General features: G+C 43.6%; 1 protein-coding gene across 2 annotated transcripts; it reads right to left on the bottom strand.

Moving 5' to 3' along the window:
- Nucleotides 1–1240: 1240 nt before the first annotated feature.
- On the bottom strand, nt 1241–16033 carry LOC311143592 (butyrophilin-like protein 10). 2 transcript variants are annotated; one of them, XM_084179442.1, is made up of 6 exons: nt 10240–10349; nt 6880–7239; nt 6362–6682; nt 6175–6273; nt 5527–5876; nt 1241–1873 (listed from the first exon to the last, which is right to left on the bottom strand). In XM_084179442.1, exons 1-6 carry the CDS (start codon nt 10271–10273, stop codon nt 1841–1843), a joined length of 1197 nt encoding a protein of 398 aa, XP_084035568.1. In that variant the 5' UTR covers nt 10274–10349; the 3' UTR covers nt 1241–1840. The 2 variants fall into 2 exon arrangements, with proteins under 2 accessions (XP_084035568.1, XP_084035567.1); XM_084179441.1 differs by lacking the exon at nt 10240–10349 and adding an exon at nt 15962–16033 and having other exon boundaries at nt 1805–1873.
- Nucleotides 16034–25517: the final 9484 nt, after the last annotated feature.

Below are 25517 nucleotides of genomic sequence, written 5' to 3'. Positions count from 1 at the left end.
GAGTACCCCTCACCATTTTACTATGTTTGAGCCTGTCTGGGTGGAGGGTGTGGGGCCGGATGTGTGGGTCTGTGTTGCTAGCACTGGTCCCGTCAGGAGATAGCCAGATATGGCTCTCGACAGAATTGGGAATCCAAGGTGATGGTCTTTTTTTATTTTATTTTTTATTTCACCTTTATTTAACCAGGTAAACCAGTTGAGAACAAGTTCTCATTTACAACTGCGACCTGGCCAAGATAAAGCAAAGCAGTGCGATAAAAACAACAACACAGAGTTACATATGGGGTAAAACAAAACAAAGTCAAAAATACAACAGAAATACATATAATATACAGTGTGTGCAAATTTAGCAAGTTATGGAGGTAAGGCAATAAAATAGGCTATAGTGCAAAATAATTACAATTAGTATTAACACTGGAATGATAGATGTGCAAGAGATGATGTGCAAATAGAGATACTGGGGTACAAATGAGCAAAATAAATAACAATATAGGGATGAGGTAGTTGGGCGGGCTAATTTCAGATGGGCTGTGTACAGGTGCAGTGATCGGTAAGGTGCTCTGACAACTGATGCTTAAAGTTAGTGAGGGAGATAAGTGTCTTATCTGTTGATTCAGTCAAGAATACTTAACACAATCATCCTTACATTTTAGTCATTTAGCAGATGGTCTAATCCAGAGCGATTTACAGTTAGTGAGTGCATACATTTTTCATACTGGCCCCCCATGGGACTCGAACCCACAACCCTGGCGTTGCAAGCACCATGCTCTACCAACTGAGCTACAGGAGGATTAATGGCGACATTGAATATGCTATGGCAAAACACTACTTAGAAGCCAAACACGGCCCACCGTCCTCTTTGTGCATTGTGGGCCTGGAACAGGTCACACCTATTAGAGGTAGTAAACTCCCTAAAATGATCTCACAGTGAGAGATGTTTTGGATTGGTAGATTAAATACCATGCACCCTTCGAGGTCTAAATGATGATTTCTCATTCAGACCATTTTTTATAGATTATATGGCTGCGCTGTATTTTGAATGCTGATGCATATGTATATCTTTCTACATTCAATAACAATCTTTCTATCCAGATGTCTATTTTTTTATACCCCAAAGCATCTATTTTTGTAGGCTTTACTGTGCAATAGTAAGTAACTAAATGCACCACAATTTCTCTAATTTCCTACATTGTCACGCGACGTGTATGCGGTTAGCGAAGTCAAACACAGGACACAGAGCGGCTGGCAACGTCGTTTACTGAACACAGTAAAATCAACGTTCAAAACAACAAACCTCCAAACAGGGAGGAAAACCCAAAGCCCCGTACATACAAGCAACTGCCGGAATGACAACGAACAATAACACACAAAATAACCAATGAGAGACAGGGGGTAATATAGGGAATACAATCCAACATAATGGGAAACAGGTGTAAACAATAAAGACCAAACAAGACAAACACCGATCGGCAGCAGCTAGTACTCCGGGGACGACGAACGCCGAAGCCTGCCCGAGCAAGGAGGAGGAGCAGCCTCGGCTGAATCCGTGACAGTACCCACCCCTTGACGCGCGGCTCCAGCCGTGCGCCGACCCCGGCCTCGGGGACGGCCAGGAGGACGCGGAGCAGGGCAAGTCGGATGACTCCGGTGGAAATCCCTCAACAGGGAGGGATCTAGGATGTCCCTCCTAGGGACCCAGCACCGTTCCTCCGGACCGTACCCCTCCCACTCCACGAGATACTGCAGACCCCCCATCCGATGCCTCGGATCCACAATGGACCGGACTGAGTACGCCGGAGCCCCCTCGATGTCTAGTGGGGGCGGAGGAGCCTCTCGTATCTCATTCTCCTGGAGTGGACCAGCTACCACCGGCCTGAGGAGAGACACATGGAACGAGGGGTTAATGTGGTAATTAATGGGCAGTTGTAACCTATAACATACCTCGTTCAATCTAAACCAATTCAAAACCGATCCACAACGACCAAGATCGTGGTATTCCCCTGGGAGGGGGGAAGGTCCGTGACAAAATCCACCGATAGGTGGGACCACGGCCGTTGTGGAATGGGTAGGGGTTGTAATATCCCCCTGGGCAGGTGTCTAGATGCCTTACACTGGGCGCACACCGGCACTGTCCGACCAATACCAGAATGACCAGAGGAGGGTGACGTGTGAGCCCAATATATCAGTCGATCACGGACCTCGAGCGGCACGTACCTCCGTCCCTCTGGACACTCTGGGGGAGTAGGGTCGGCACGTAACGCCCGCTCGATTTCCGCATCGACCTCCCACACTACCGGTGCCACCAGACAAGACTCCGGAAGTATGGGAGTGGGCACAATGGACCTCTCCTCTGTGTCATATCGTCGGGACAGGGCGTCTGCCTTAGCGTTCTGTGACCCTGGTCTATAAGTGAGCTTAAATACAAATCGGGTAAGAAACATGGCCCACCTAGCCTGACGAGGGTTCAGTCTCCTCGCTGCCCGGATGTACTCCAGGTTACGATGGTCAGTCAGAATGAGAAAAGGGTGTTTAGCCCCCTCAAGCCAATGCCTCCACACCTTCAGGGCTTGAACCACCGCTAGCAGCTCCCTGTCCCCCACGTCATAATTGCGTTCCGCCGGACTGAGCTTCTTAGAATAGAAAGCACAGGGGTGGAGTTTTGGAGGCGTGCCCGAGCGCTGAGACAGTATAGCACCGATCCCCGCCTCGGACGCATCCACCTCAACTTGGAACGCCAAAGAGGGATCCGGATGTGCCAGCACCGGAGCCGAGGTGAAAAGGTCCTTCAGATGTCTAAACGCCCTGTCCGCCTCAGCCGACCACTGCAAACGCACCGGGCCCCCATTTAGCAGGGAGGTGATGGGAGCTGCTACCTGTCCAAATCCCCGGATAAACCTCCGGTAGTAATTGGCAAAACCCCAAAACCGCTGCACCTCCTTAAACGTGGTGGGAGTCTGCCAATTACGCACGGCTGAAACGCGGTCAATCTCCATCTCCACCCCTGACGCGGACAACCGATGTCCCAGGAAGGAGATGGACTCCTGGAAGAACAGACATTTCGCCGCCTTCACATACAGGTCATGCTCCAACAGTCTACCCAGCACCCGACGCACCAGGGACACATGCTCGGCTCATGTAGCGGAGTATATTAGAATGTCATCAATATACACCACTACACCCTGTTCATGCAAATCCCGGAAAATCTCGTCCACAAATGATTGGAAGACTGAAGGAGCATTCATTAAACCGTATGGCATGACGAGGTACTGATAGTGACCCGAGGTGGTACTGAATGCTGTCTTCCACTCATCCAATACAATCCAACATAATGGGAAACAGGTGTAAACAATAAAGACCAAACAAGTCAAACACCGAAACATCGATCGGCAGCAGCTAGTACTCCGGGGACGACGAACGCCGAAGCCTGCCCGAGCAAGGAGGAGGAGCAGCCTCGGCTGAATCCGTGACAAACGTGTCATCGTGATATCTAAATGCTATTTATCGAGTTCATTCTGCTGATCTGTGTATTAGTATATATATATTGAATGTATATTGTAACAAATATTGGTTCACTAATGTTTTTAATACCACTATGTACCTCCCTCACACAGGTGAGGCGATTGTAATTATCACTTCGGCACCTGCATATATAAAAAAAATATAACCAATGGTTTTGGCACATCCATTTAGACTACATGGAAGTATTGCTCCAGAGACTTGCACAAAGTTAATATAACATCATGTTCAAATCAAATCAGATTCATTATACATTTTCTCTCGTACACAGAGGGCAGCTGCACTCCCCTTTGTTCCAATAGGTCTTTGTACATCCCTGGCAGAAGATGTGTCCACAGGGAATAGTGACGGGTTTGGAGAAGACATCGAGACAGACAGAGCAGATCAAATGCTCCCGAGATAAATCACTCTTCGCCATTTTGTTTTCCGATGCAGGAGCAGGAAGAATGAGTGTCAAGTCTGTACAGGATGTGTGGGTTTGGTAAAAGGGTGGTGCCCAGACTCTTTCAGCATATCAGCTAAATATCTACCAGGCCCTGGAAACTGTTTTTTTGCAGGGTGGAAGACTTGGGCCTGTCACTGGATTGGATCTCTTCTTCTTCTTTGGTATCATGGCGTCCGCACATTTTGTTTGTGCATGCCGTCACCCACCCACTGTGTGGTAGTGCGTGTTCAATCACATTACATTTGTGATATAAAAAAGGGAAAAATCAAAATAAAATTGCAACACCAACCAACGCTACACCAATGTACCACTATTTCAACCAATACAATTCTGAAAACATCATATAACTCCTCTGCAGTAATCTCGTACACCCAGGTACTTCTCTGCAGCTGCCACCACAACATCTATTTTCTGTGATTTACGTTCCATTTCTGCGGTACAGTTGATAACCACGGTTATGAACGCTAAGAAGCCAACCTTACTGAAGCATATCTCACTCGTTGGCCTAATCCCTCTGTGCTATCATAAATCTACTACTCACTGGGAATCCTCTCAGGATCCCTCAACGTTGACCCCATCCTCCTCTACTTTCTCCACTGCCTCAGCATACGACACCTTCTGCACTACTCAGACTCTGGCCACTTCAACCTGCATCTCTCGCACCGGACCCTTCCGATCACCAGCAACATGGGCACCCCTACAGCTGACTCACACAACTTTAATAGATCTCTTAACCTGTTACTATTCATAATTTTTTTTTTTTTTTACTGATAATTCTGTTAAAGTTCAAAATAAAACCTATTTTTAATCTTCAAGTCGATATAAACTGGGTGTGTCTTTGGGCCGTTGCATCTATCCATGAGCCACTGAATGCAAATGTATCTAAATGTTATTTAAATATACTCATAAAAGTATCAGGTAGGCCTAGATACAGTTCTGTAACAGCTGTCCCTAATTCTGGACACAGTGAGGTCTGTTTGGCAGAGACTGCATTCACAGTAAATGCTGCATATGTGGACTCAATCGGAAATTACTTTCAAATGTCCATCGAGGTCCAGATTGAATCTAATCCTTAGTCCTTAGTCAAAGCATAAACTTTACAACATCCACAGTAACTTGACACACAAAGGCATTGCAGAGAGAATGAGGTGGCTCGTCATAGGTTCAGGTCTCTCTCTGGCTGGCCTATTTTGGGTAAAACGTTTAACTTCAGTGTTCTTCATGAATTCAAGTCAAATATACAACAAAAGTACATTTTTAAACGTCAGATGTCTTGGATCCCACAAGGCAGGTTTGTCCAATGAATATCAGACATGATTTGAAATACTATTTAGGGTGTTGCAATTATTTTCTAACACATTTGGATGAAAATATTTGCATACTTTTGGAATGTGTTTTGAAAAGACTCCCATGCGTTTGAAATAGTGTGTTTGGAAATAAGTATTTGAAAATGTTCTACTGTAGATGTTCTAAAGCTTTTCTAATAGTTATTACAAGGAAAACATTAGAATCTAGCTCAGGCTTAGACCTGTGTCAAAACTACTTTAGTCCAGTTGCATGTTTACCGTGTCATCCACTGGTTCTGTTACACCTTCAGCTCTGTTTGCTGCAGCACCGTTAGCGTTGGTAACCGTGGCTCCATCAACTTGATCAACACTACCGTTGTCCTGAGGCTGGCTTGTTGTGGAACCCATTAGAATGCTCAGCTCCTCATCACCTCCTGTGGCAACACGGCTGGCTCCTGTGGCAACACGGCTGGCTCCTGTGGCAACACGGCTGGCTCCTGTGGCAACACCGCTGGCTCCTGTGGCAACACGGCTGGCTCCTGTGGCAACACCGCTGGCTCCTGTGGCAACACCGCTGGCTCCTGTGGCAACACGGCTGGCTCCTGTTGCACCACCTCTGGCTCCATGACCTAGATCAACATGGATCAGTGTTTTAGTCATAATTAACCAGATCCACATGGATCAGTGTTTTAGTCATAACTAACAATACACTGCAGCCCATCTAACTACTGAACGAAATGTACACAGGGCCAATTGATTTTCACATACTAACACTCCTCAAATCTGAAATAATATTGTATTTGAATGTAAATGGAGATCAAATCCTTAGATTTGGCACTGACAGAGTAATTACAGACTAAGACAACTTCATACAGTACTGAATCTGATTTCATTACAGTAAATAAAACATCTGAAATTGCAACTTACAGTATTTGAAAACAAAATAAATCACCCCGAAGATAAACGTAATCAATATTGAAATAATGACTCCAATAAGGCCGGCAGACAAGCCTTCCTGAACATCACCTATGGGGAAAAGACAAGATGAGTGATTCAGTTTTCAGTTAATGAATATTAGGCAGTGAGAGGTGGCGTCACGTCCTGTAATATGTACCTGTAGGGTCTGTGTGAATGCTCTGACTGAGACCGACGACGGCTGTGTTGCTTACAGTCTCCTTCAGAACGGGGTTGAAGATATGGCAGGTCACCGTCTGATTTTCTGTGGAATTCACTTGGCTCCAGACGGTGTACAGTCCACTTTCAGGATCAAGTGTAAAGTTGGTCTGTACTTCATGCGGGTCCAGAGTACGCTTCTGAGCCCACAGGACATCATGGATGGTCCATGTGACCGTTGGTTTTGGGTATCCCCCCTGGGTTGAACACGTGACATTCATATTTGTTTCGTTCACAGTCACACTGGGTGTCAGGAACCGTGCTGAAAGTGTACAAAGCAAAGAGAAGAAGATTTTAGAAAGTGACAGAATTAGTGCTGTGAATAACTCACACAGGCAGCCGTGGAACGGTATCAAACACACCAAACACACGGTGCCCATGTGGTTGATGCCGTTCCATTCCAGCCATTATTATGAGTCCTCCTCCTCTCAGCCTCCAGTGTTATTAACTCAACCATACCTGCCACAAGTAGGGTAGCGTTGCACCTTGTTTCCGACCCGCTGATACCATTCTCGCCGAACAGTGTAGCGAAAGCCAAGTAGGTGTTCTGGTTATCTTGAAGTGTTACTTGGCTGAGTTTGATAGAGATATTCCCAGAACTCATCTCAGCCCCAAAGGCTTTAATCCTTTTTGTGTAAAGGACGTGCTGATGTTGGTTCTCTTCTCCTTTGTTGAACGAGTACAACACTTTATTGGACTTATCTTGCCAATAGAACCGGAGTCTTGCTGTGTCGATGGCCGTGGATGAAATCAGGTCGCAGGCCAGGAGAACAGACTCTCCTATAATCCCAGTGACTTCATTCTCAGATGCAGCTGTTGCTGAAACATTCCAATATGTCAAAGTTACAAACAAAGCTCAGAATTCAACACAGATAATGAACCCATGTCACTGTGTTAGTGAATGTGTGTGGTTTGCGTGTAAGAAAGTCTATAAATGGCTGAATTGGCTTGTGGTGTAAAACAGTGAGGGGTTTGCTACTTTGCCTTAATGTCATCAGGGGTTCTCAAGCACAGGCCCACATGGAGCCTGAGAGTATCCTGCTCCTCCATGCCCACATCCTGACCCCTTGAGAGAATCAGGATAGCTTATGCTAGATCTGACATGGTACTTCAAAACCACAGAGTGGCCCAAATTATAAAAGTCACATTGCTGTTGTGACGGCAGGCTTCACTGGAGGAATGACATGATGTGCTGCTCACTCAAAGGAAATGACAAAATATAAGAGGAAGTGGTTGAAAGAGCTTAAGAAAGCACAGAACATTCCCATAAACAAACATGTTCCTGGAAAATTAAGGAAACTTTTCTCTTCCAAAAGCTATATTAGAACATTTGAAACTGGGTTGTTCATTTATCTGGCAGCACTTGGTTACCATTTAATTCCAGCACTTGGTTACCAAGATGATGGGAAGGTGCATGACATCACCCATTTCTACTTTCTGATTTCTCTGATGACATGTTTGGTTGAGTAATTTACCTTAAATCGCAGCTTTGTAATAGCATTTGTCATTATGTGCTTTACAGTAACCAGACCTAGACCCTCAAAACGGAAAGAAGAATCAAACTATATGCAAATGACACAACGTGTTAAAGATAGCTCTGAATATCTGGTTTACGCAGATTGAGAGATCTTAAAGATCTTCGAGAGAATGAACAACACCATGACAGCGTAAGGGTTATGAGCATTTGGCCAATCCCCGAGGTCGCTGGTTCTAATCCCCGAGGTCGCTGGTTCTAATCCCCGAGGTCGCTGGTTCTAATCCCCGAGGTCGCTGGTTCTAATCCCCGAGGTCGCTGGTTCTAATCCCCGAGGTCGCTGGTTCTAATCCCCGAGGTCGCTGGTTCTAATCCCCGAGGTCGCTGGTTCTAATCCCCGAGGTCGCTGGTTCTAATCCCCGAGGTCGCTGGTTCTAATCCCCGAGGTCGCTGGTTCTAATCCCCGAGGTCGCTGGTTCTAATCCCCGAGGTCGCTGGTTCCAATCCCCGAGGTCGCTGGTTCCAATCCCCGAGGTCGCTGGTTCTAATCCCCGAGGTCGCTGGTTCTAATCCCCGAGGTCGCTGGTTCTAATCCCCGAGGTCGCTGGTTCTAATCCCCGAGGTCGCTGGTTCTAATCCCCGAGGTCGCTGGTTCTAATCCCCGAGGTCGCTGGTTCTAATCCCCGAGGTCGCTGGTTCTAATCCCCGAGGTCGCTGGTTCTAATCCCCGAGGTCGCTGGTTCTAATCCCCGAGGTCGCTGGTTCTAATCCCCGAGGTCGCTGGTTCTAATCCCCGAGCCGACTAGGTGAAAAATCTGCCGAAATACCATTGAGCAAGGAACTTAGCCCTAATTGCTCCTGCAAGTCGCTCTGGCTAAGAGTGTCTGCTAAATGACAAAAATGTAAATGCAATAATGTAATAACTAGGCCTGCCCTGCCCTTACAGTTACTAGACTAGAGCATGGGCGATAATGACAGCGCTTTAGGGTAAAGCTGAGGTCATATTCCTCATTTCTTTAAAAACATTCAGCGATACGAAATAATACTAGCATCAGATTTTTTTCACCACTACATAAAAGCAGAAATAACTCATCTGAACTTCTATTTTAGTTCCAGGAAATGAAGGACGATGCTTTTGTCTCGTAGTAATGTAGAAGGGGCAGCAGGTAGCTTAGTGGGTAAGAGCGTTGTGCCAGTAACCGAAAGGTTGCTGGTTCTAATCGCCGACTAGGTGAAAAAACTGTCCAAGGCACTTAACCCTAATTGCTCCTGTAAGTTGCTCTGGATAAGAGGATATACATACACATACATATCCTTTAAAAAATATATATTCCCCTTTATTACTTTCCAACCCCACCACCCTTTCCCTACTTGGAGTAAACTAGTGAACAACAATGCTTAGGCCTCTACTTCCAGCTTATACATACTATATACATTTTATGGACACAGTCAATTTTACAAAAATTTTATTTTGTTTGTTTTTTCTCCTGAACTTCTTCTACTCTCAACCTCTCCGATCATTTTCATGATGTCCATCCGGTTTGCTTCTGTATGCCATATATTTCTAACTGTGCTCTTTCACAAAAGCTCCCAACCTACAACTTATACAAAAAGTCTTATATGGAAAGTCTTTATCATCCTTATTCATTATTTTCTATAAAAAAGCAAAACAATATTTTAAGTGAGATGTAGGCAGGCCTGAAAAGAAAGGAAATTCACATAAGCACCACAATGCCTACTTCACCCATGTTCTACCAAGGCCTTAAGGTTCGGTTATCGGCTTCACTCTACGATAAACACTTTGTTTTATCTCATGTTTCTCTACATATCTCTGGATGCAGGTATGGCTATCAACACATAACCTCCATTCCAACAGTATGCATGTAGGACTACTGTACTGTTGTCGTCCTTACTGTTTGCTAACGCATGCTAACAATGCTACAACCACATGTAAATCACAACCACATGCTAACAATGCTACAACCACATGTAAATCACAACCACATGCTAACAATGCTACAACCACATGCCAATCACAACCACATGCTAACAATGCTACAACCACATGCCAATCACAACCACATGCTAACAATGCTACAACCACATGCCAATCACAAATGCATTTTTCATCTGACATCTATGATTAATTCGTTCATTTATCAGAGCCTTGAGTTTCTGTGTGAAAGTGTGTGTGGAAGGTGTGTGTGCAAGCCGAGAGTCTGAATCAATGATTCGATGGCCACGAGGTGACCACGAGGTGACAACTTTCTCTTTAGACAAGCTAAAACCCTTTCCTTCTATAAAGCAATGAATGAAATACAAATATTGAGGTAGAGGAGACTTACCAAACAGCAAAAATATGAATACCAGTGTAGACATTCCACGCTACAAGAGAGTAATTATAAACTAAATTAATAACCTAGAATATTGTCCCATCACAAGCTAAACAAAGAACAGATACAAGCCAGACGGGAAGTGACACTCCTTCTGAATGGGTGTTATTTTTTCATTAGACGTTCTGGGTTCAGGAGGAATAATGCTGCTGTTGTAGCCGTGATTATGAAATTATAACAAACATTGACAATCTGGTTAGGCGAGGTGCCTGCTATCCATACCTTAATGAAGACAGCTTGGCTGTGGAAACTTTGATGTTTAAATTATTGCATCTGAGCTCCTAGAGTGTGCGGCTCTCCTGTTCTTTTTTTAAACAATTAAATGACAAGACGTTTGTGATAATATTGCACTGTAATATATGAGATATTAACAGCAACTTCTTGGTCTGGGATGCATTTCATTCTGCGATGCTCTCACTTCTCTTTTGAGTCACTGTTCGACAGTCACAACTTCCTGTCATAAAAATGAATGCGGACAGCACAGTAGCAGTGTTACATCACAGGGAAGTTGTATGTATTGTATTCAGTATAGCTTAATGAGAAACAACTTATAATGAACACAATGCAACCTGCTTATTATGGCATAAATTAGAGCACTAACCCGGATTTGTGATCAGCTTTACTACCACAGATTGTAGCTTCCATCAATGTAATTGTCTGCATCATTTCCAATCACCCATATATATTTTTTGTAAATATATACATATATTTTAAATATATTTTCCTTTATTATTTTCCCCTAACCCTACCACCCCTCCCCTAATTGGAGTAAACTATTGTACAACAACACTTAGGCTTCTACTTCCAGCTTATACAGTACATACTATATACATTTTACGGACACAATGTATTTTACAATAGTTATCTTTTGTTTGTTTTTAATCCCATCCTTCAGCCACCATCAACCCATTACATCTATCTCAAACCCGGATGTTACCGCACTGACTCAGAGATGGTCCTCCTTTCTGTGCCAAGCATGTTGGTTCTCATTCCTTTGGTTCTCTATAAGCATCTGTCTGATCTACTTTATTAGAATACAAGTCATCTGTCAGATCTAAATAAGTATACAAAATGTTGTTTTATTTTCCATAGTAAAAGACATGGGCCACTAGGTTGTCCTACGCTGGGACAACAGGTGCAGATGAATTCAGGCTGCAGGGCAACAGGGTGGACTTCCCAAGAATCCCAATGATGTGATGATGTCTCAACATTTGAGCTGAGCCTATGACTGGTGCTGCAATATTCAATAAATAATTGGTGTTGGTTATATGACAGGAATTTGCACTGTGTGTGTGTGTGTGTGCGTGTGTGTGTGTGTGTGTTATATAGGTTGTACTAATCCATGTTCAAATCATACTCTTCCAAAAAGTAGTAGGACCTAAACAGTATATTGTTAGTTTACAGAGTTTACCAAACATTAGGAACACCTTCCTAAATATTGAGTTGCACCCCTTTTGGCCCTCAGAACAGCCTCAATTCGTCGGGGCATGGACCCTACAAGGTGTCGAAAGCGTTCCACAGAGATGCTGGCCCATGTTGACTCCAATGCTTCCCACAGTTGGACCATTCTTGATACACACGGGAAACTGTTGAGTGTGAAAAACCCAGCAGCGTTGCAGTTCTTGACACAGAACGGTGCGCCTGGCACCTACTACCATACCCTGTTCAAAGGCACTTAAATGTTTTGTCTTGCCCATTCACCCTCTGAATGGCACACAGACACAATCCATGTCTCAATTGTCTCAAGGCTTAAAAATCCTTCTTTAACCAGTCTCCTCCCCCTTATCTACACTGATTGAAGTGGATTTAACAAGTGACATCAATAAGGGATCATAGCTTTCACCTGGATTCACCTTGTCAGTCTACTGTACGTCATGGAAAGAGCAAGTGTTCTTAATATTTTGTATACTCAGTGTAGTTCTTTCATGAGGATGGGGTGTACAGTAAATGCCCCCGAAAAAGTCTACATCTTCATTGACGTCAACAGCAATGCTGTCACAATCCAAAACCATTTTTAGATCATTTTAGCATGACTTCCTTTTTTTTTGTTCCGTTACATCACTGTCTGATAAAAGGTTATCCATACAAAATAAAAAAATTAATAGTAACACGGGAAATAAAATAAAATACACAAGAATGGAGCGCAATACAGGAGGGACAGTGGCTTGCAAAAGTATTCACCCCCCTTGGCATTGTTCCTATATTGTTGCCTTACAACCTGGAATTAAAATGGATTTCTGGGGGGTTGGTATCATTTGATTTACACAACATGCCTTCCACTTTGAAGATGCAAAATATTTTTTATTGTGAAACAAACAAGAAATGAGACTAAAAAACGGAAAAATTGAGCATGAATAACTGTTCACCCCCGCCACCAAAGTCAATACTTTGTAGAGCCACCTTCTGCAGCAATTACAGCTGCAAGTCTCTTGGGGTATGTCTCTATAAGCTTGGCACATCTAGCCACTGGGATTTTTGTCCATTCTTCAAGGCAAAACTGCTCCAGCTCCTTCAAGTTGAAATGGTTCCGCAAGACGTTTAATTGTTTCCCCTTAAACCATTTGAGTGTTGCTTTAGCAGTATGCTTAGGGTCATTGTCCTGCTGGAAGGTGAACCTCCGTCCCAGTCTCAAATCTCTGGAAGACTGAAACAGATTTCCCTCAAGAATATCCCTGTATTTAGCGCCATCCATCATTCCTTCAATTCTGACCAGTTTCCCAGTCCCTGCCGATGAAAAACATCCCCACAGCATGATGCTGCCACCACCATGCTTCACTGTGGGGATGGTGTTCTCGGGGTGATGAGAGGTGTTGGGTTTGCGCCAGACATAGTGTTTTCCTTGCTGGCCAAAAAGCTCAATTTTAGTATCATCTGACCAGAGTACCTTCTTCCATATGTTTGGGGAGTCTCCCACATGCCTTTTGGCGAACACCAAACGTGTTTGCTTATTTCTTTCTTTAAGCAATGGCTTTTTTCTGACCACTCTTCCGTAAAGCCCAGCTCTGTGGAGTGTACGGCTTAAAGTGGTCCTGTGGACAGATACTCCAATATCCACTGTGGAGTTTTGCAGCTCCTTCAGGGTTATCTTTGGTGTCTTTGTTGCCTCTCTGATTAATGCCCTCCTTGCCTGGTCCGTGAGTTTTGGTGGGCGGCCCTCTCTTGGCAGGTTTGTTGTGGTGCCATATTCTTTCAATTTTTTTTAATAATGGATTTAATGGTGCTCCGTGGGATGTTCAGAGTTTCTGATTTTTTTTTATAACCCAACCCTGATGTGTACTTCTCCACAACTTTGTCCCTGACCTGTTTGGAGAGCTCCTTGGTCTTCATGGTGCCACTTGCTAGGTGGTGCCCCTTGCTTAGTGGTGTTGCAGACTCTGGGGCCTTTCAGAACAGGTGTATGTATACTGAGATCATGTGACACTTAGATTGCACACAGATGGACTTTATTTTACTAATTATGTGACTTCTGAAGGTAATTGGTTGCACCAGATCTTATTTAGGGGCTTCATAGCAAAGGGGGTGAATATATATGCACGCACGACTTTTCCGTTATTTATTTTTTAGAAATTCTTTGAAACAAGTTATTTTTTTCATTCCACTTCACCAATTTGGACTTTTTGTGTATGTACATTACATGAAATCCAAATAAAGTCAATTTATATTACAGGTTGTAATGCAACAAAATAGGAAAAACGCCAAGGGGGGTGAATACTTTTGCAAGGCACTGTATATACAGGAGGGACCAGTACCAGATCAATGTGGAGCTATATACAGGGAGTACCAGTACCAGATCAATGTGGAGCTATATACAGGGAGTACCAGTACCAGATCAATGTGGAGCTATATACAGGGAGTACCAGTACCAGATCAATGTGGAGCTATATACAGGGAGTACCAGTACCAGATCAATGTGGAGCTATATACAGGGAGTACCAGTACCAGATCAATGTGGAGCTATATACAGGGAGTACCAGTACCAGATCAATGTGGAGCTATATACAGGGAATACCAGTACCAGATCAATGTGGAGCTATATACAGGGAGTACCAGTACCAGATCAATGTGCGGAGTGACAAGGTATTTGAGGTAGATACCGTATGTACATGAAGGCAGGGTAAAGTGACTAGGCATCAGGATAGATTATAATAAGGTATTTGAGGTAGATATGTACATGAAGGCAGGGTAAAGTGACTAGGCATCAGGATAGATAATAATAAGGTATTTGAGGTAGATATGTACATGAAGGCAGGGTAAAGTGACTAGACATCAGGATAGATAATAATAAGGTATTTGAGGTAGATATGTACATGAAGGCAGGGTAAAGTGACTAGGCATCAGGATAGATCATAATAAGGTATTTGAGGTAGATATGTACATGAAGGCAGGGTAAAGTGACTAGTCATCAGGATAGATCATAATTAGAGTAAAATAAAGAACAGAGTAGCAGCAGCAAATAAAAGTCACTATATCACAAAGAGTGAGTTGCAACTCGTAAGATGTTGCCCTTCTCCTTCATCACCATCTCAGCTCTTTTGTTAAGAATCGAGCCCATATGGCTGTTGTCTGTCGGCCCTGCATTAAATAACTTAATTGGTTAAGGAAAACTGTGATAAATAAAAAAGTATATCAGTGTCATTTAAGGACCAAAGTATTGACAGCCGTCCCATATAGATTGCAAAATAGTTGGGAAGAGATTTTAGACGAACCGATCCCATGGCATAGTGTTTATGAACTGATACGCAAAATGACACCGGATTAAAAAACGTAGAATCTTTCAATTTAAATTATTATATAAAATTCTTGCTACCAATAGAATGTTATTTATATGGGGGATACAATCTTCCCAGCTCTGCAGATTTGGCTGCGAAGAGACAGAATCTTTAGATCATTTGTTTTGGTACTGTCCATTTGTAGCTTGTTTTTGGACACAGGTCCAGGAATGGCTAAAGGATTGCAATATTTACCTGGAGCTAACCCTGCAGATAGCATTACTGGGTGATCTGAAAAGTCATAGTCAATTTATCAATAATATAATAATACTTTTATCAAAAATGATTATTTTCAATTTACAATCTGTAGAAACAATGAGAATAGAAAGGTTCAGAACTTTTGTAAAACATCACAGTACAGTTGAAAAATATATGGCAAATAGAAATCCAATATGGATGGTGTTAAGAGATAGATGGGAGGTGTTGAATGGAGTTGAAGGATGGGACTAATAACAACTAACAACAAATAATAACAAACTAAATATAATTATTGTAAAATTGACTGTGTCCATAAAATATATATAGTATGTATAAGGGGTTGGAAAGTAATAAAGGGAAAACCAAACATAAAGAATAATCAAAATAAAAAAACATACAAAATGAATCGAGCCCATAGCCAGCCCTGGGTATAGCATGGTGAGCTTTCTGGCACAAAATGTCTGCCGTGTCATCACCAAAGTGGACGACCAAGGTGGGTTTCCACTCTTATATTAAAAATCTATTTGATTGTCTGGAAAAGCACTATAATAATCCAATCAATTATAATTACAGTGTTGTAGTATCATAGCCTACTGATATAAATACTTGTCATACTAATGCGGAAGCAACTTGAATTCAAACAATGACAGATTAGGCAGCCACGAGGGACAGAACCACAACGGCACGAAAGAGAATATGAAACTTACCAGACAACAACAAAATACTAATGAATATCAGGCTTGCCATTGCACTCTGCAGGAAATGGATGGAAATCAGGATGGAAATCAGGATGGAAATCAGGATGGAAAACGAAACAGAAAAGTAGTTTGGAGCTTACTAAATACTGTGTCACATGCTGAAAAAAATGGATGAGGCTTTCGACAAGAAGAACGTCTATATCCGGTTCATGGGTCATTCATTCCGTCACATCCGTATTACAAAATCCCAACAAACAACTTCAACACAACGCTAGTGGTAGTACTTCTTGGTCGTCATCTTTGCCCTGTTGCTCTGTGATGCATGACTCACTGTGAGACATTCGTGTCTGCGGAGCCATAGCTTTCTGTTTCTAATACAGTCTATTACCACCACAAAGGTGCTAGTCGGGTCACACTATAGAAAACGTGTTATGAGCATGCAGTACAAAGCAGGTTTTGTTTTTGTAAATAGGTCATTGCCATCTGCTTGCATGGACGATACTTCATTAAAAAAACAAATTCCTATCAGTACCATGCTGATCCACTCACTGATCACAGAGAGCATAAAGGTTGACCTTACCAGACAGTCTTTCACTGAGATGTCTCTCCCTCCTCTTGATAATAGATGTCCTGTCCGTGATCTCCTATGATAATGCCTATCAGCCATATGTTTGCTTCTCACAAGCAAATCCTCCCTCCACTCCTCATCTGAAACGGCTCACTTTCTCCTACTCACCTGATGCTGGAACCTCCATTATGGATACTCCACATGCCCTAAAGTAACAGTTGATTACCTAATGACAATTACAATAAGATCTCCATCTCCCCAAGTGAAACAGTGAGGATAAGTAGCAACACACCTTAACCTAAAACAGATCTTGTGTTGAAGTGGCTTCCTTCCTGTGTGTTTGTGTACGTCAACATTGGAGAACCGGTTTTGTAGATTTGTTCGAAAGGAAAGTAGATATGCAAATACAGTGCTGGCCCGTGGGCGAACAAGACAACAAAATGGGCCTTCTGGAAACAAAGGTACAAAGTTTTGAAGATTAACTGGATCAGCTAGAAAACAGATAGACAAAATAATATGAGAATATTGTCTCTACCAGAAGACGAGGGAAAAGGGGACTTTTCCAGCTACGTGATCAAGCTGATATCAGAGGAGCTTGGCCTGGATGTATCAACGGAGGATCTAGAGCGATGTCATCGGATCGGTGCGAAGCAGAATAACGCTAAATACCCTAGCATGGTAATGTTTACGCTGTGGAACTATCAGACCAAAGTCAACATTCTGAGGGCACAGTAGGGAAAGGAGATCAAGGTCCAGGACAAGTCCATTCGATTCGTCCAGGACCTGTCTGCTAGGCTGAGGAAAAAATTGCCAGTAATTCATTCCGATCAGACATTCACTGGAGGATAAAGGAATCAAGTCTGAACTCCGATTCCCGACAGAACTGTGTGTATGGAAGGGAACACAGAGAATGGAGTTCACAAGCACTGATGAAGCCCTGAACAAGCTGCAGGAAACGTTTCCAGTTGAGAGAGAACCCAGTGCCCTGGGGAGAGGCAGAAGTGGAAAAACAGATAAGCACAATAGGCTACATACAGTGATGCCCATAGTAGTGGTGCGTGTGTAAAATCACTGGGGAAGCCAAGCCAGGAATAAAATGCCATATTACAACCTATTTTTACATTTTACATTGCAGATGCTCTTATCCAGAGCGCCTTACAGTTAGTGAGTGCATACATTTTCATACTGGCCCCCACCGTGGGAAACGAACCCACAACCCTGGCGTTGCAAGCGCCATGCTCTACCAACTGAGCTACAGGGGACCTATGTGTTGTGATAATTGCATTGTTTGCTCTATAACCTGTTAGTTCACATGCCTTGACACCGTGATATATGGGCCTAAAGGCGGAGACAATAAGAAGACACAGTGGCAGAATAAATTCAACCACACCTTTGTTTCATCACAAAACAGGAGAGAAACATCTGTCCGGTGGATTCCACAAAGCATATATTTCATGTAACAAACAGTTAACATGGCATAAGTCATGGCAAAATGTGTGGAAGTTCAAGAATTTAGCTTTAAAACAGCGAAAATGTCTCTCTACCCCATGGCAAAATTTGTAGAATTGCAGGAAACGTGCTTTAGGACTACAACATGTTCTCTATGCCCCATGGCAAAATGTGTAGAATTGCAGGAAATTGACTTTAAAAGCCAAAAGATCTATCACTGCCGTCAAGAGGGGGGTGTCACGGTCGTCGAAGGAGGAGGACCAAGGCGCAGCGTGATATTCGTACATACTTATTTTATTAAGTGCACACAATAAACAAAACAAACAAAACGTCCTAGGTCTAACATAACCAACACGGAACAAGATCCCACAAACACTGTGGGAAAACTGGCTGCTTAAGTATGGTTCTCAATCAGAGACAACAAGCAACAGCTGATACACGTTGCCTCTGATTGAGAACCACACTGGCCAACATAGAAATACAACTGACTAGAACAGAAACACATGAAAACTCACACCCTGGCTCAACATACTAGAGTCCCCAGAGCCAGGGCGTGACAGTATCCCCCCCCCCCCCAAAGGCGCGGACTCCGACCGCGCCAACCAAACACCACAGGGGAGGGACCGGGTGGGCACTCCGCCTTGGCGGCGGATCCGGCTCTGGGCATGATACCTACTCCCTCTCTACCCACTAAGTACCCCTGGTCCGGTCTGGCCCTGCTGGCCGGAGCTGGACTGAACACTGGTGGAGCGGATTGCTCTAGCTCCGGCGTGGAGCAGCTGACCGGTACCGGATTAGGCACCGGTGGAACAGGCACGGGCTGTGCCGGACTGACGATGCACACCACTGGCTTGGTGTGGGGAGCAGGAACAGGCCGAGCCCGGCTGGCGACGTGCACCATAGGCTTGGTGCGGGGAGCAGGAGCGGGCCGGACCGGGCTGACGAAGCGCACCACTGACTTGGTGCAGAGAGCAGGAATGGACCGGGCCAGGCTGGCGACGCGCACCATAGGCTTGGTGCAGGGAGCAGGAACAGGCCGGACCGGGCTGGCGAAGCGCACCATAGGCTTGGTGCAGGGAGCAGGAACAGGCCGGGCCGGGCTGGCGATGCGCACCATAGGCTTGGTGCGGGGAGCAGGAACGGGCCGGACCGGGCTGGCGACGCGCACCATTGCCTTTGTGTGGGGGAGCAGGAACAGGCCGGGCCGGGCTGGCGACGCGCACCATAGGCTCGGTGCGGGGAGCAGGAACAGGCCGGGCCGGGCTGACGACACGCACCACAGGCTCGATGCGAGGAACAGGCCGGACCGTACTGGGGACACACACCACTGGCCCTACGCAGGGATCAGGAACGGGCCGGACCGGACTGGTAACACACCCCAGTACCTCTCGCCGTGCCTCTACACTCTCCCTCTCCTCTGTGACCAGTGGCCCCCTTAACCTGGCGGCCTCCTCTACAAACCTGCTGGACCGCTCCATCGCGGCCTCCTGCTGCCCCGTCGTCCATGGCGTGAGCCCCCCCCCCCCTAAAAAATGTCTGGGTGTGTCTCCTCCCCGTGGACCAAGCCTCCCTATCTCTCGCCAGACTCTTCCTCCACTGCTCCAAAGTCCAACCACTCTGCTCTTCATTTGGCTTGACCCAGTCGAGACTCTTCCTCCACTGCTCCTAAGTCCACCCTCTCTGCTCTTCACTAGGCTTGACCCAGTCGAAGTTGCCACGGAGAGCCGCTAGCGATTCCCCTGGCGATGGCTCCTGGACACGCTGCTTGGTCCAGTTTTGGTGGGATCTTCTGTCACGATCGTCGAAGGAGGAGGACCAAGGCGCAGCGTGATATTCGTACATACTTATTTTATTAAGTGCACACAATAAACAAAACAACAAACGAAACGTGCCGTCCTAGGTCTAACACAACCAACACGGAACAAGATCCCACAAACACTGTGTGAAAACTGGCTGCTTAAGTATGGTTCTCAATCAGAGACAACAAGCAACAGCTGCTACACGTTGCCTCTGATTGAGAACCACACTGGCCAACATAGAAATACAACTGACTAGAACAGAAACAAATGAAAACTCACACCCTGGCTCAACATACTAGAGTCCCCAGAGCCAGGGCGTGACAGGGGGCCACAAATTTGTTTTGCCTGCGAGGTGGGCCAAAGGCTAAGTCCGGCCCTGTGTGAGACCCTCCAGTGTATTTCTGTCAGTTCATGATGAAGCCAGAATAGAGGGAGCCCTATGTGCTATTGTTTTCACCCAAAATGTTTACTTTAATGTTGACATCTATAGCTCATTATGTTTGATGCTGTGTGCTATGAGAGTAATTTATTGTGTCATCATAAGCCATCTGGAAGCGACGCAATCAAACTTCACTATTTAAATAGTAATTTTTTCTTTAATGAAAAGTTTTAAATTATTGGAGATCTACCGCTGTAAAATACATTGTTTGTCTATATTAAGAGAATGTGCACTTTAGTATTTTTGTGTCAAATCCTTTTGAATAAATGTTTCTATGATTACAAAAATAAAAATAAACAGTTACACAACCTACAGCATGGTCAATCAAGTTCATGTTTCCGACATTTTCAGACAACTAAAGAACTATTGATTTAGAACCACAGAGAGTTACCGCAAGTCGCAAAGAAAACAGGAGCTGCCTCCACTATTCCAGCACCATTTCAACATCATCAAATCACCTCTGCTAAGTCTAATACAGTGACCACTAAAAGATTTGAAAAACAATTTAGTCCAATCAACGTAGGCTAAAATATGATGTGGCTGTCCATGAAACTGATTTCTGTGTGTGTGTCTGTGTAAGTAGAAAAAACATGTTGACTACTAGAGAAATGGCAATCCCATTGCCGAAACGGTCTATGACTCTGTCATAGACAGCACACGCTTTTAGTTTTTGTTGTCCTAGGCTACCTGGCTAAGATGCTTGCTCGCTAGCCTAACTTCCTTTTGATGAGCCAGCTAGTTAACATTACTACACCTAGTTACATACTGAACTTCCATCCTCTCAGGCCAGAGGCACAATGTATGAATTTATTGTAGGATCAGAATCGCCATTATAATCATTGGCCAGTACGGAAAATTAAGTAAAACCACAAGTCCAAATCCCTATCTCCATCCCATGGCTAATTCAGGAAAGGGTCACTTTTTACTAGCCACAAGAGGACACAACACAACCAGATGCAACAATTCAAGTTTTTTCTGTCAATGACATTTGGCTTTTGCTGTGATGTGATTGGTGTGAAGCCAAATCCAAACTGGCCTCCCTTGACACTTTTTTTTGGTGCGCCAGGACCATTCACAGTTGAGCTCACTCAGTTTAGCTCAATGCTGATTGACTATTATTTTATTTGTTTTTTATCAAGGGAGGCCAAATGCTTGCTGGGTTTCCCTTGCATTCACTCCTGAGTGGCGCAGTGGTCTAAGGCACTGCATCGCAGTGCTAACTGTGCCACTAGAGATCCTGGTTCGAATCCAGGCTCTGTCGCAGCCGGCCGCGACCGGGAGACCAATGGGGCGGCGCGCAATTGGCCCAGCGTCGTCCAGGGTAGGGGAGGGAATGGCCGGCAGGGATGTAGCTCAGTTGATAGAGCGTGGCGTTTGCAACGCCAGGGTTGTGGGTTCGATTCCCACGGGGGGGCCAGTATAATAAAAAATATGTATTCACTAACTGTAAGTCGCTCTGGGTAAGAGCGTCTGCTAAATGACGTAAATGTAATTCAACGCTACGGGCGGCAACAATGTAATACTCTTGTTGACCAGACAGCATCAGATAGATGGGATACAGAGACAGAGGGGGCGCTGTTTCACTCGCTCGGATGCTTTCTCCGGTGAGATACAATCAGCCTCTTGCGAATTGAAGGAAAATTATTAAACACAGAAGATAAATTATTGAATGTTATTGTTTTCTTGGTAAAAAAAATGTGGGAAGATCCATGAATACACACCACTGGATGCCCAAGACCAGCTTATCGTATATTGAGACAATATTCCTTCCCCCTCCCCCCAATACAATCTAGACTCTATTGTCTCCAATGAACTGTTCTTCTCTAGGAAGTAACGATATAATTAGCCGATGCCAATGAGATACATGGACACTGAAAATACAATATAAAAGAGACAATATGGCATGGAAGTCAATAATTGTTCTATGGATGTTTGTGTGTAGGCGAGACGTTGTGAGTCGGTGTATGTGCATGTGAATGGGAGAGCGAAGGGAGGGTGAATATTATACATTTACATCATTTAGCAGACGCTCTTATCCAGAGCGACTTACAGTTAGTGAATACATATTTTTTCTATACTGGCCCCCCGTGGGAATCGAACCCACAACCCTGGCGTTGCAAACGCCATGCTCTATCAACTGAGCTACATCCCTGCCGGCCATTCCCTCCCCTACCCTGGACCAATTGTGCACCACCCATGAGTGTCCCGGTCAGCTGCGACAGAGCCTGGATTCGAACCAGGATCTCTAGTGGCACAGTTAGCACTGCGATGCAGTGCCTTAGACCACTGCGCCACTCAGGAGCCCGTGTAGGAGGGCGGGAGAGAATGGGTGTGTGGAGGCACAGGGTATATGTTGTGTGTGAATGAAGGAAAATGGATGAGTAAGTAGATGTATAGATGGGTGTAAATGTGTTTGAGAAGTAAGAATGGTCCTTTGTGGCTCACTTGGTAGAGCATGGTGCTTGCAAAGCCAAAGGTCATGGGTTTGATTCCCACTCGGGCTACCCATATGTAAAATGACTGTATGTCGCTTTGGATAAAAACATCTGCTAAATGGCATATATTATAAGAAGGGAGGGGTTGAGGTTGGGATAAACTAGACCTGGGTGGGTAAAGGAGCTTGGCAAGGATGGGAGAGTTACATTTTTTTAGAAGTTGAACATTTAAAGAGGAGCTGGCTTGGAGAGGCCTATGCTGCCACCTACTGTAGTAACAGCAGAGGTGAAGGCAGCCTGATAAATAAGAATACACCATTTCCCCTTATATCCCAGCATATGGACCAAGAAGGACATTTTCTAACTTTGAATTGTACCTTACGTGGTGATGAATTCACATAGATTTTATTGTATATCCCACCAGGGGCAAATCTGGTGTTTTTAGAATAGATAATAATAATATAATATAATATGCCACTTAGCAGACGCTTTTATCCAAAGCGACTTACAGTCATGCGTGCATCATTTTTTTTGTATGGGTGGTCCCGGGGATCGAACCCACTACCTTGGCATTACAAGCACCGTGCTCTACCAGCTGAGCTACAGAGGACCACTTGGACGGATCCTATAGCCTTAGACTCCAACTCTGAAGCAACTATCATCAGACAAAAAATAATCACTATAAACAGAGATCACCCACGAAGAAGTATTAGATACTGTTAAAACATTAGCACGGAGAAAAGCACCAAGAATGGATGGCTTTCCCATATAATTAAATTCAACATTTTGGGACAAAGTAGCCCCCCTATTTACACAAATGACAACACACGTCACTCAATTCAGTATCAAACAGTTATTTCATTTATATTAACACCAGGACAATCTGGAGAGTCCCCTGCTGATAATAGACCAATAAGATTAATAACTTGTGACAATAAAATAATAACAACGCTTATACGCAATAGTCTCAAAAGCCTTTCTTTTTTTTTTATCGACAATTACAAACAAATACAAGAACATGTTTCAGTGTAATACAATACGCAAAAAACACAAGATATCGATTTATCAATAATGGCTGTTGATGCCAAAAAGGCTTTTGACCATCTTGAAAGGCCTTTTCGATTCAAAACTTTGGAAGCTTTCAACTTTCCAGCTGAAATAATAAATGTTATAAAAAATAATGTGTAAATGTCCTAAAGCAAAAATATACACAAATAATACATTATCTGATGAAATTGCTTTAGAAAAGGGTACAAGACAGGGATGTTCACTCTCCCCCCTCCTGTTTGCACTGGCAATTGAACCAATTGCAGAAAGACAGGACCCAAACGTAACAGGTATCAGTATCAGTAAAAATTAATATAAACTCAACTTATTCTTGATGATCTCCTGATATACCTGGCCAATATTTAAAACTCAATGCCCCCTTTGCTAAAAATATTTTCTGAATACTCACAAATCTCAGGATATAAAATGAACGTGGAAAAAAAATGAAATAATGGCAATAGGAAAAAAAATAAAAATAATGACTTATGATCTACAGAAATCCACAACAAAATAAATACGTAGGATGCTAAATAAGTGACAACAAACAGCAATTATATAAAGATAACTTTATTCCATTACTCAACAATATCAAAGCAGCTCTAATTAAATGGAATCATCTTCCTATAAATCTTATTGGCTGGCTGCCAAAGTTTTTGTGTTTATTTGCAGTAAACCAATTACCCCACCAAAGACGTTCTTTTAAAAAAATGTATACGCTGTCATAATAGACTTTATATGGGCAAATAAAATTCATAAAATCAAGGTTTTACATCTTCCTAAGTCTGTGGGTGGTTTTAACCTTCCAGACTTGGAATTGTATCAACTCGCTACACAAGGCTACCCAAGAACACTATAACAATATGGAAGAAAATAAAACATATTCTACAAGAATCAATCACTCCCTAAAAACATAATCTTATGGAACAATCCTTGGATAGCTTTTCAGAATTTCGCAGATAAATTGGTCCACATGGCAAACTAAACGCATAAAAAACGTAATACGAAATAAATGTATTTCCATGACAGAATGAAAAGGCACTTTTGGACTGACCAATGTAGATCGTTTAAAATGCATGCAGCTTAAAAGTTACATATCACAAAATTTAGATTTGAAATCTTTTGGACATCAGAGCAACCTTGAGGGAATCTTATTTGAGTCAGAAAAGGATGTTCATATGATAGGGAAGATATACAAAACCTTGCAGAGAGCATATCCAACTGACAATCTCTTGGAAAAAAATATGAACTATTGAACCAAGACTTAAAAAGAACTGATGTTGGCACAAGATCCAGGGAAAGTTGGAGCATAACTCACGAAATTACAGTTAAATAACATTTACGCTTAATCCAGTATAAACTAATGTATAGAATTGATTATACAAGAGATTCTACAGCACAACGGCAGAGTCATTTCTTAACTGTAAAACGAATAATGACTCAATAATTCATGCTTTCTGGGAATGCTATAAAGTCCGGAAGTTGTGGGCGGAGCTAGAAAGTTTGCTGTCAGAATGATTACTGTCAGGAACTGATGTGGATGTGGTGTAGGAGTCAGGCGCAGGACACAGAGGCTTAGTCCAACAGACTTTACTAGTCATAAAATGACAACATACAAAACACGGACCTCGAAACAAACAGAGGCGAGCGATTAAGCAAACTGTGCGTAAAAACACCAAACAAGGTAAACAGAGCGGAAACCCGCAGCTCCTACCGACAGGCGGACAATAACACACAACACAAGACTAACCAAACGAGAAACTTATAGGAGACATAATCAACCAAACAGGAAACAGGTGTACACAATCAGACAAAACCAAACAGACATCGA

The sequence above is a fragment of the Coregonus lavaretus genome, assembly GCF_964263955.1.
Source record: "Coregonus lavaretus genome assembly, chromosome: 16".
NCBI lineage: Eukaryota > Metazoa > Chordata > Actinopteri > Salmoniformes > Salmonidae > Coregonus > Coregonus lavaretus.
This window is presented reverse-complemented; position numbering and strand designations above follow the sequence as displayed.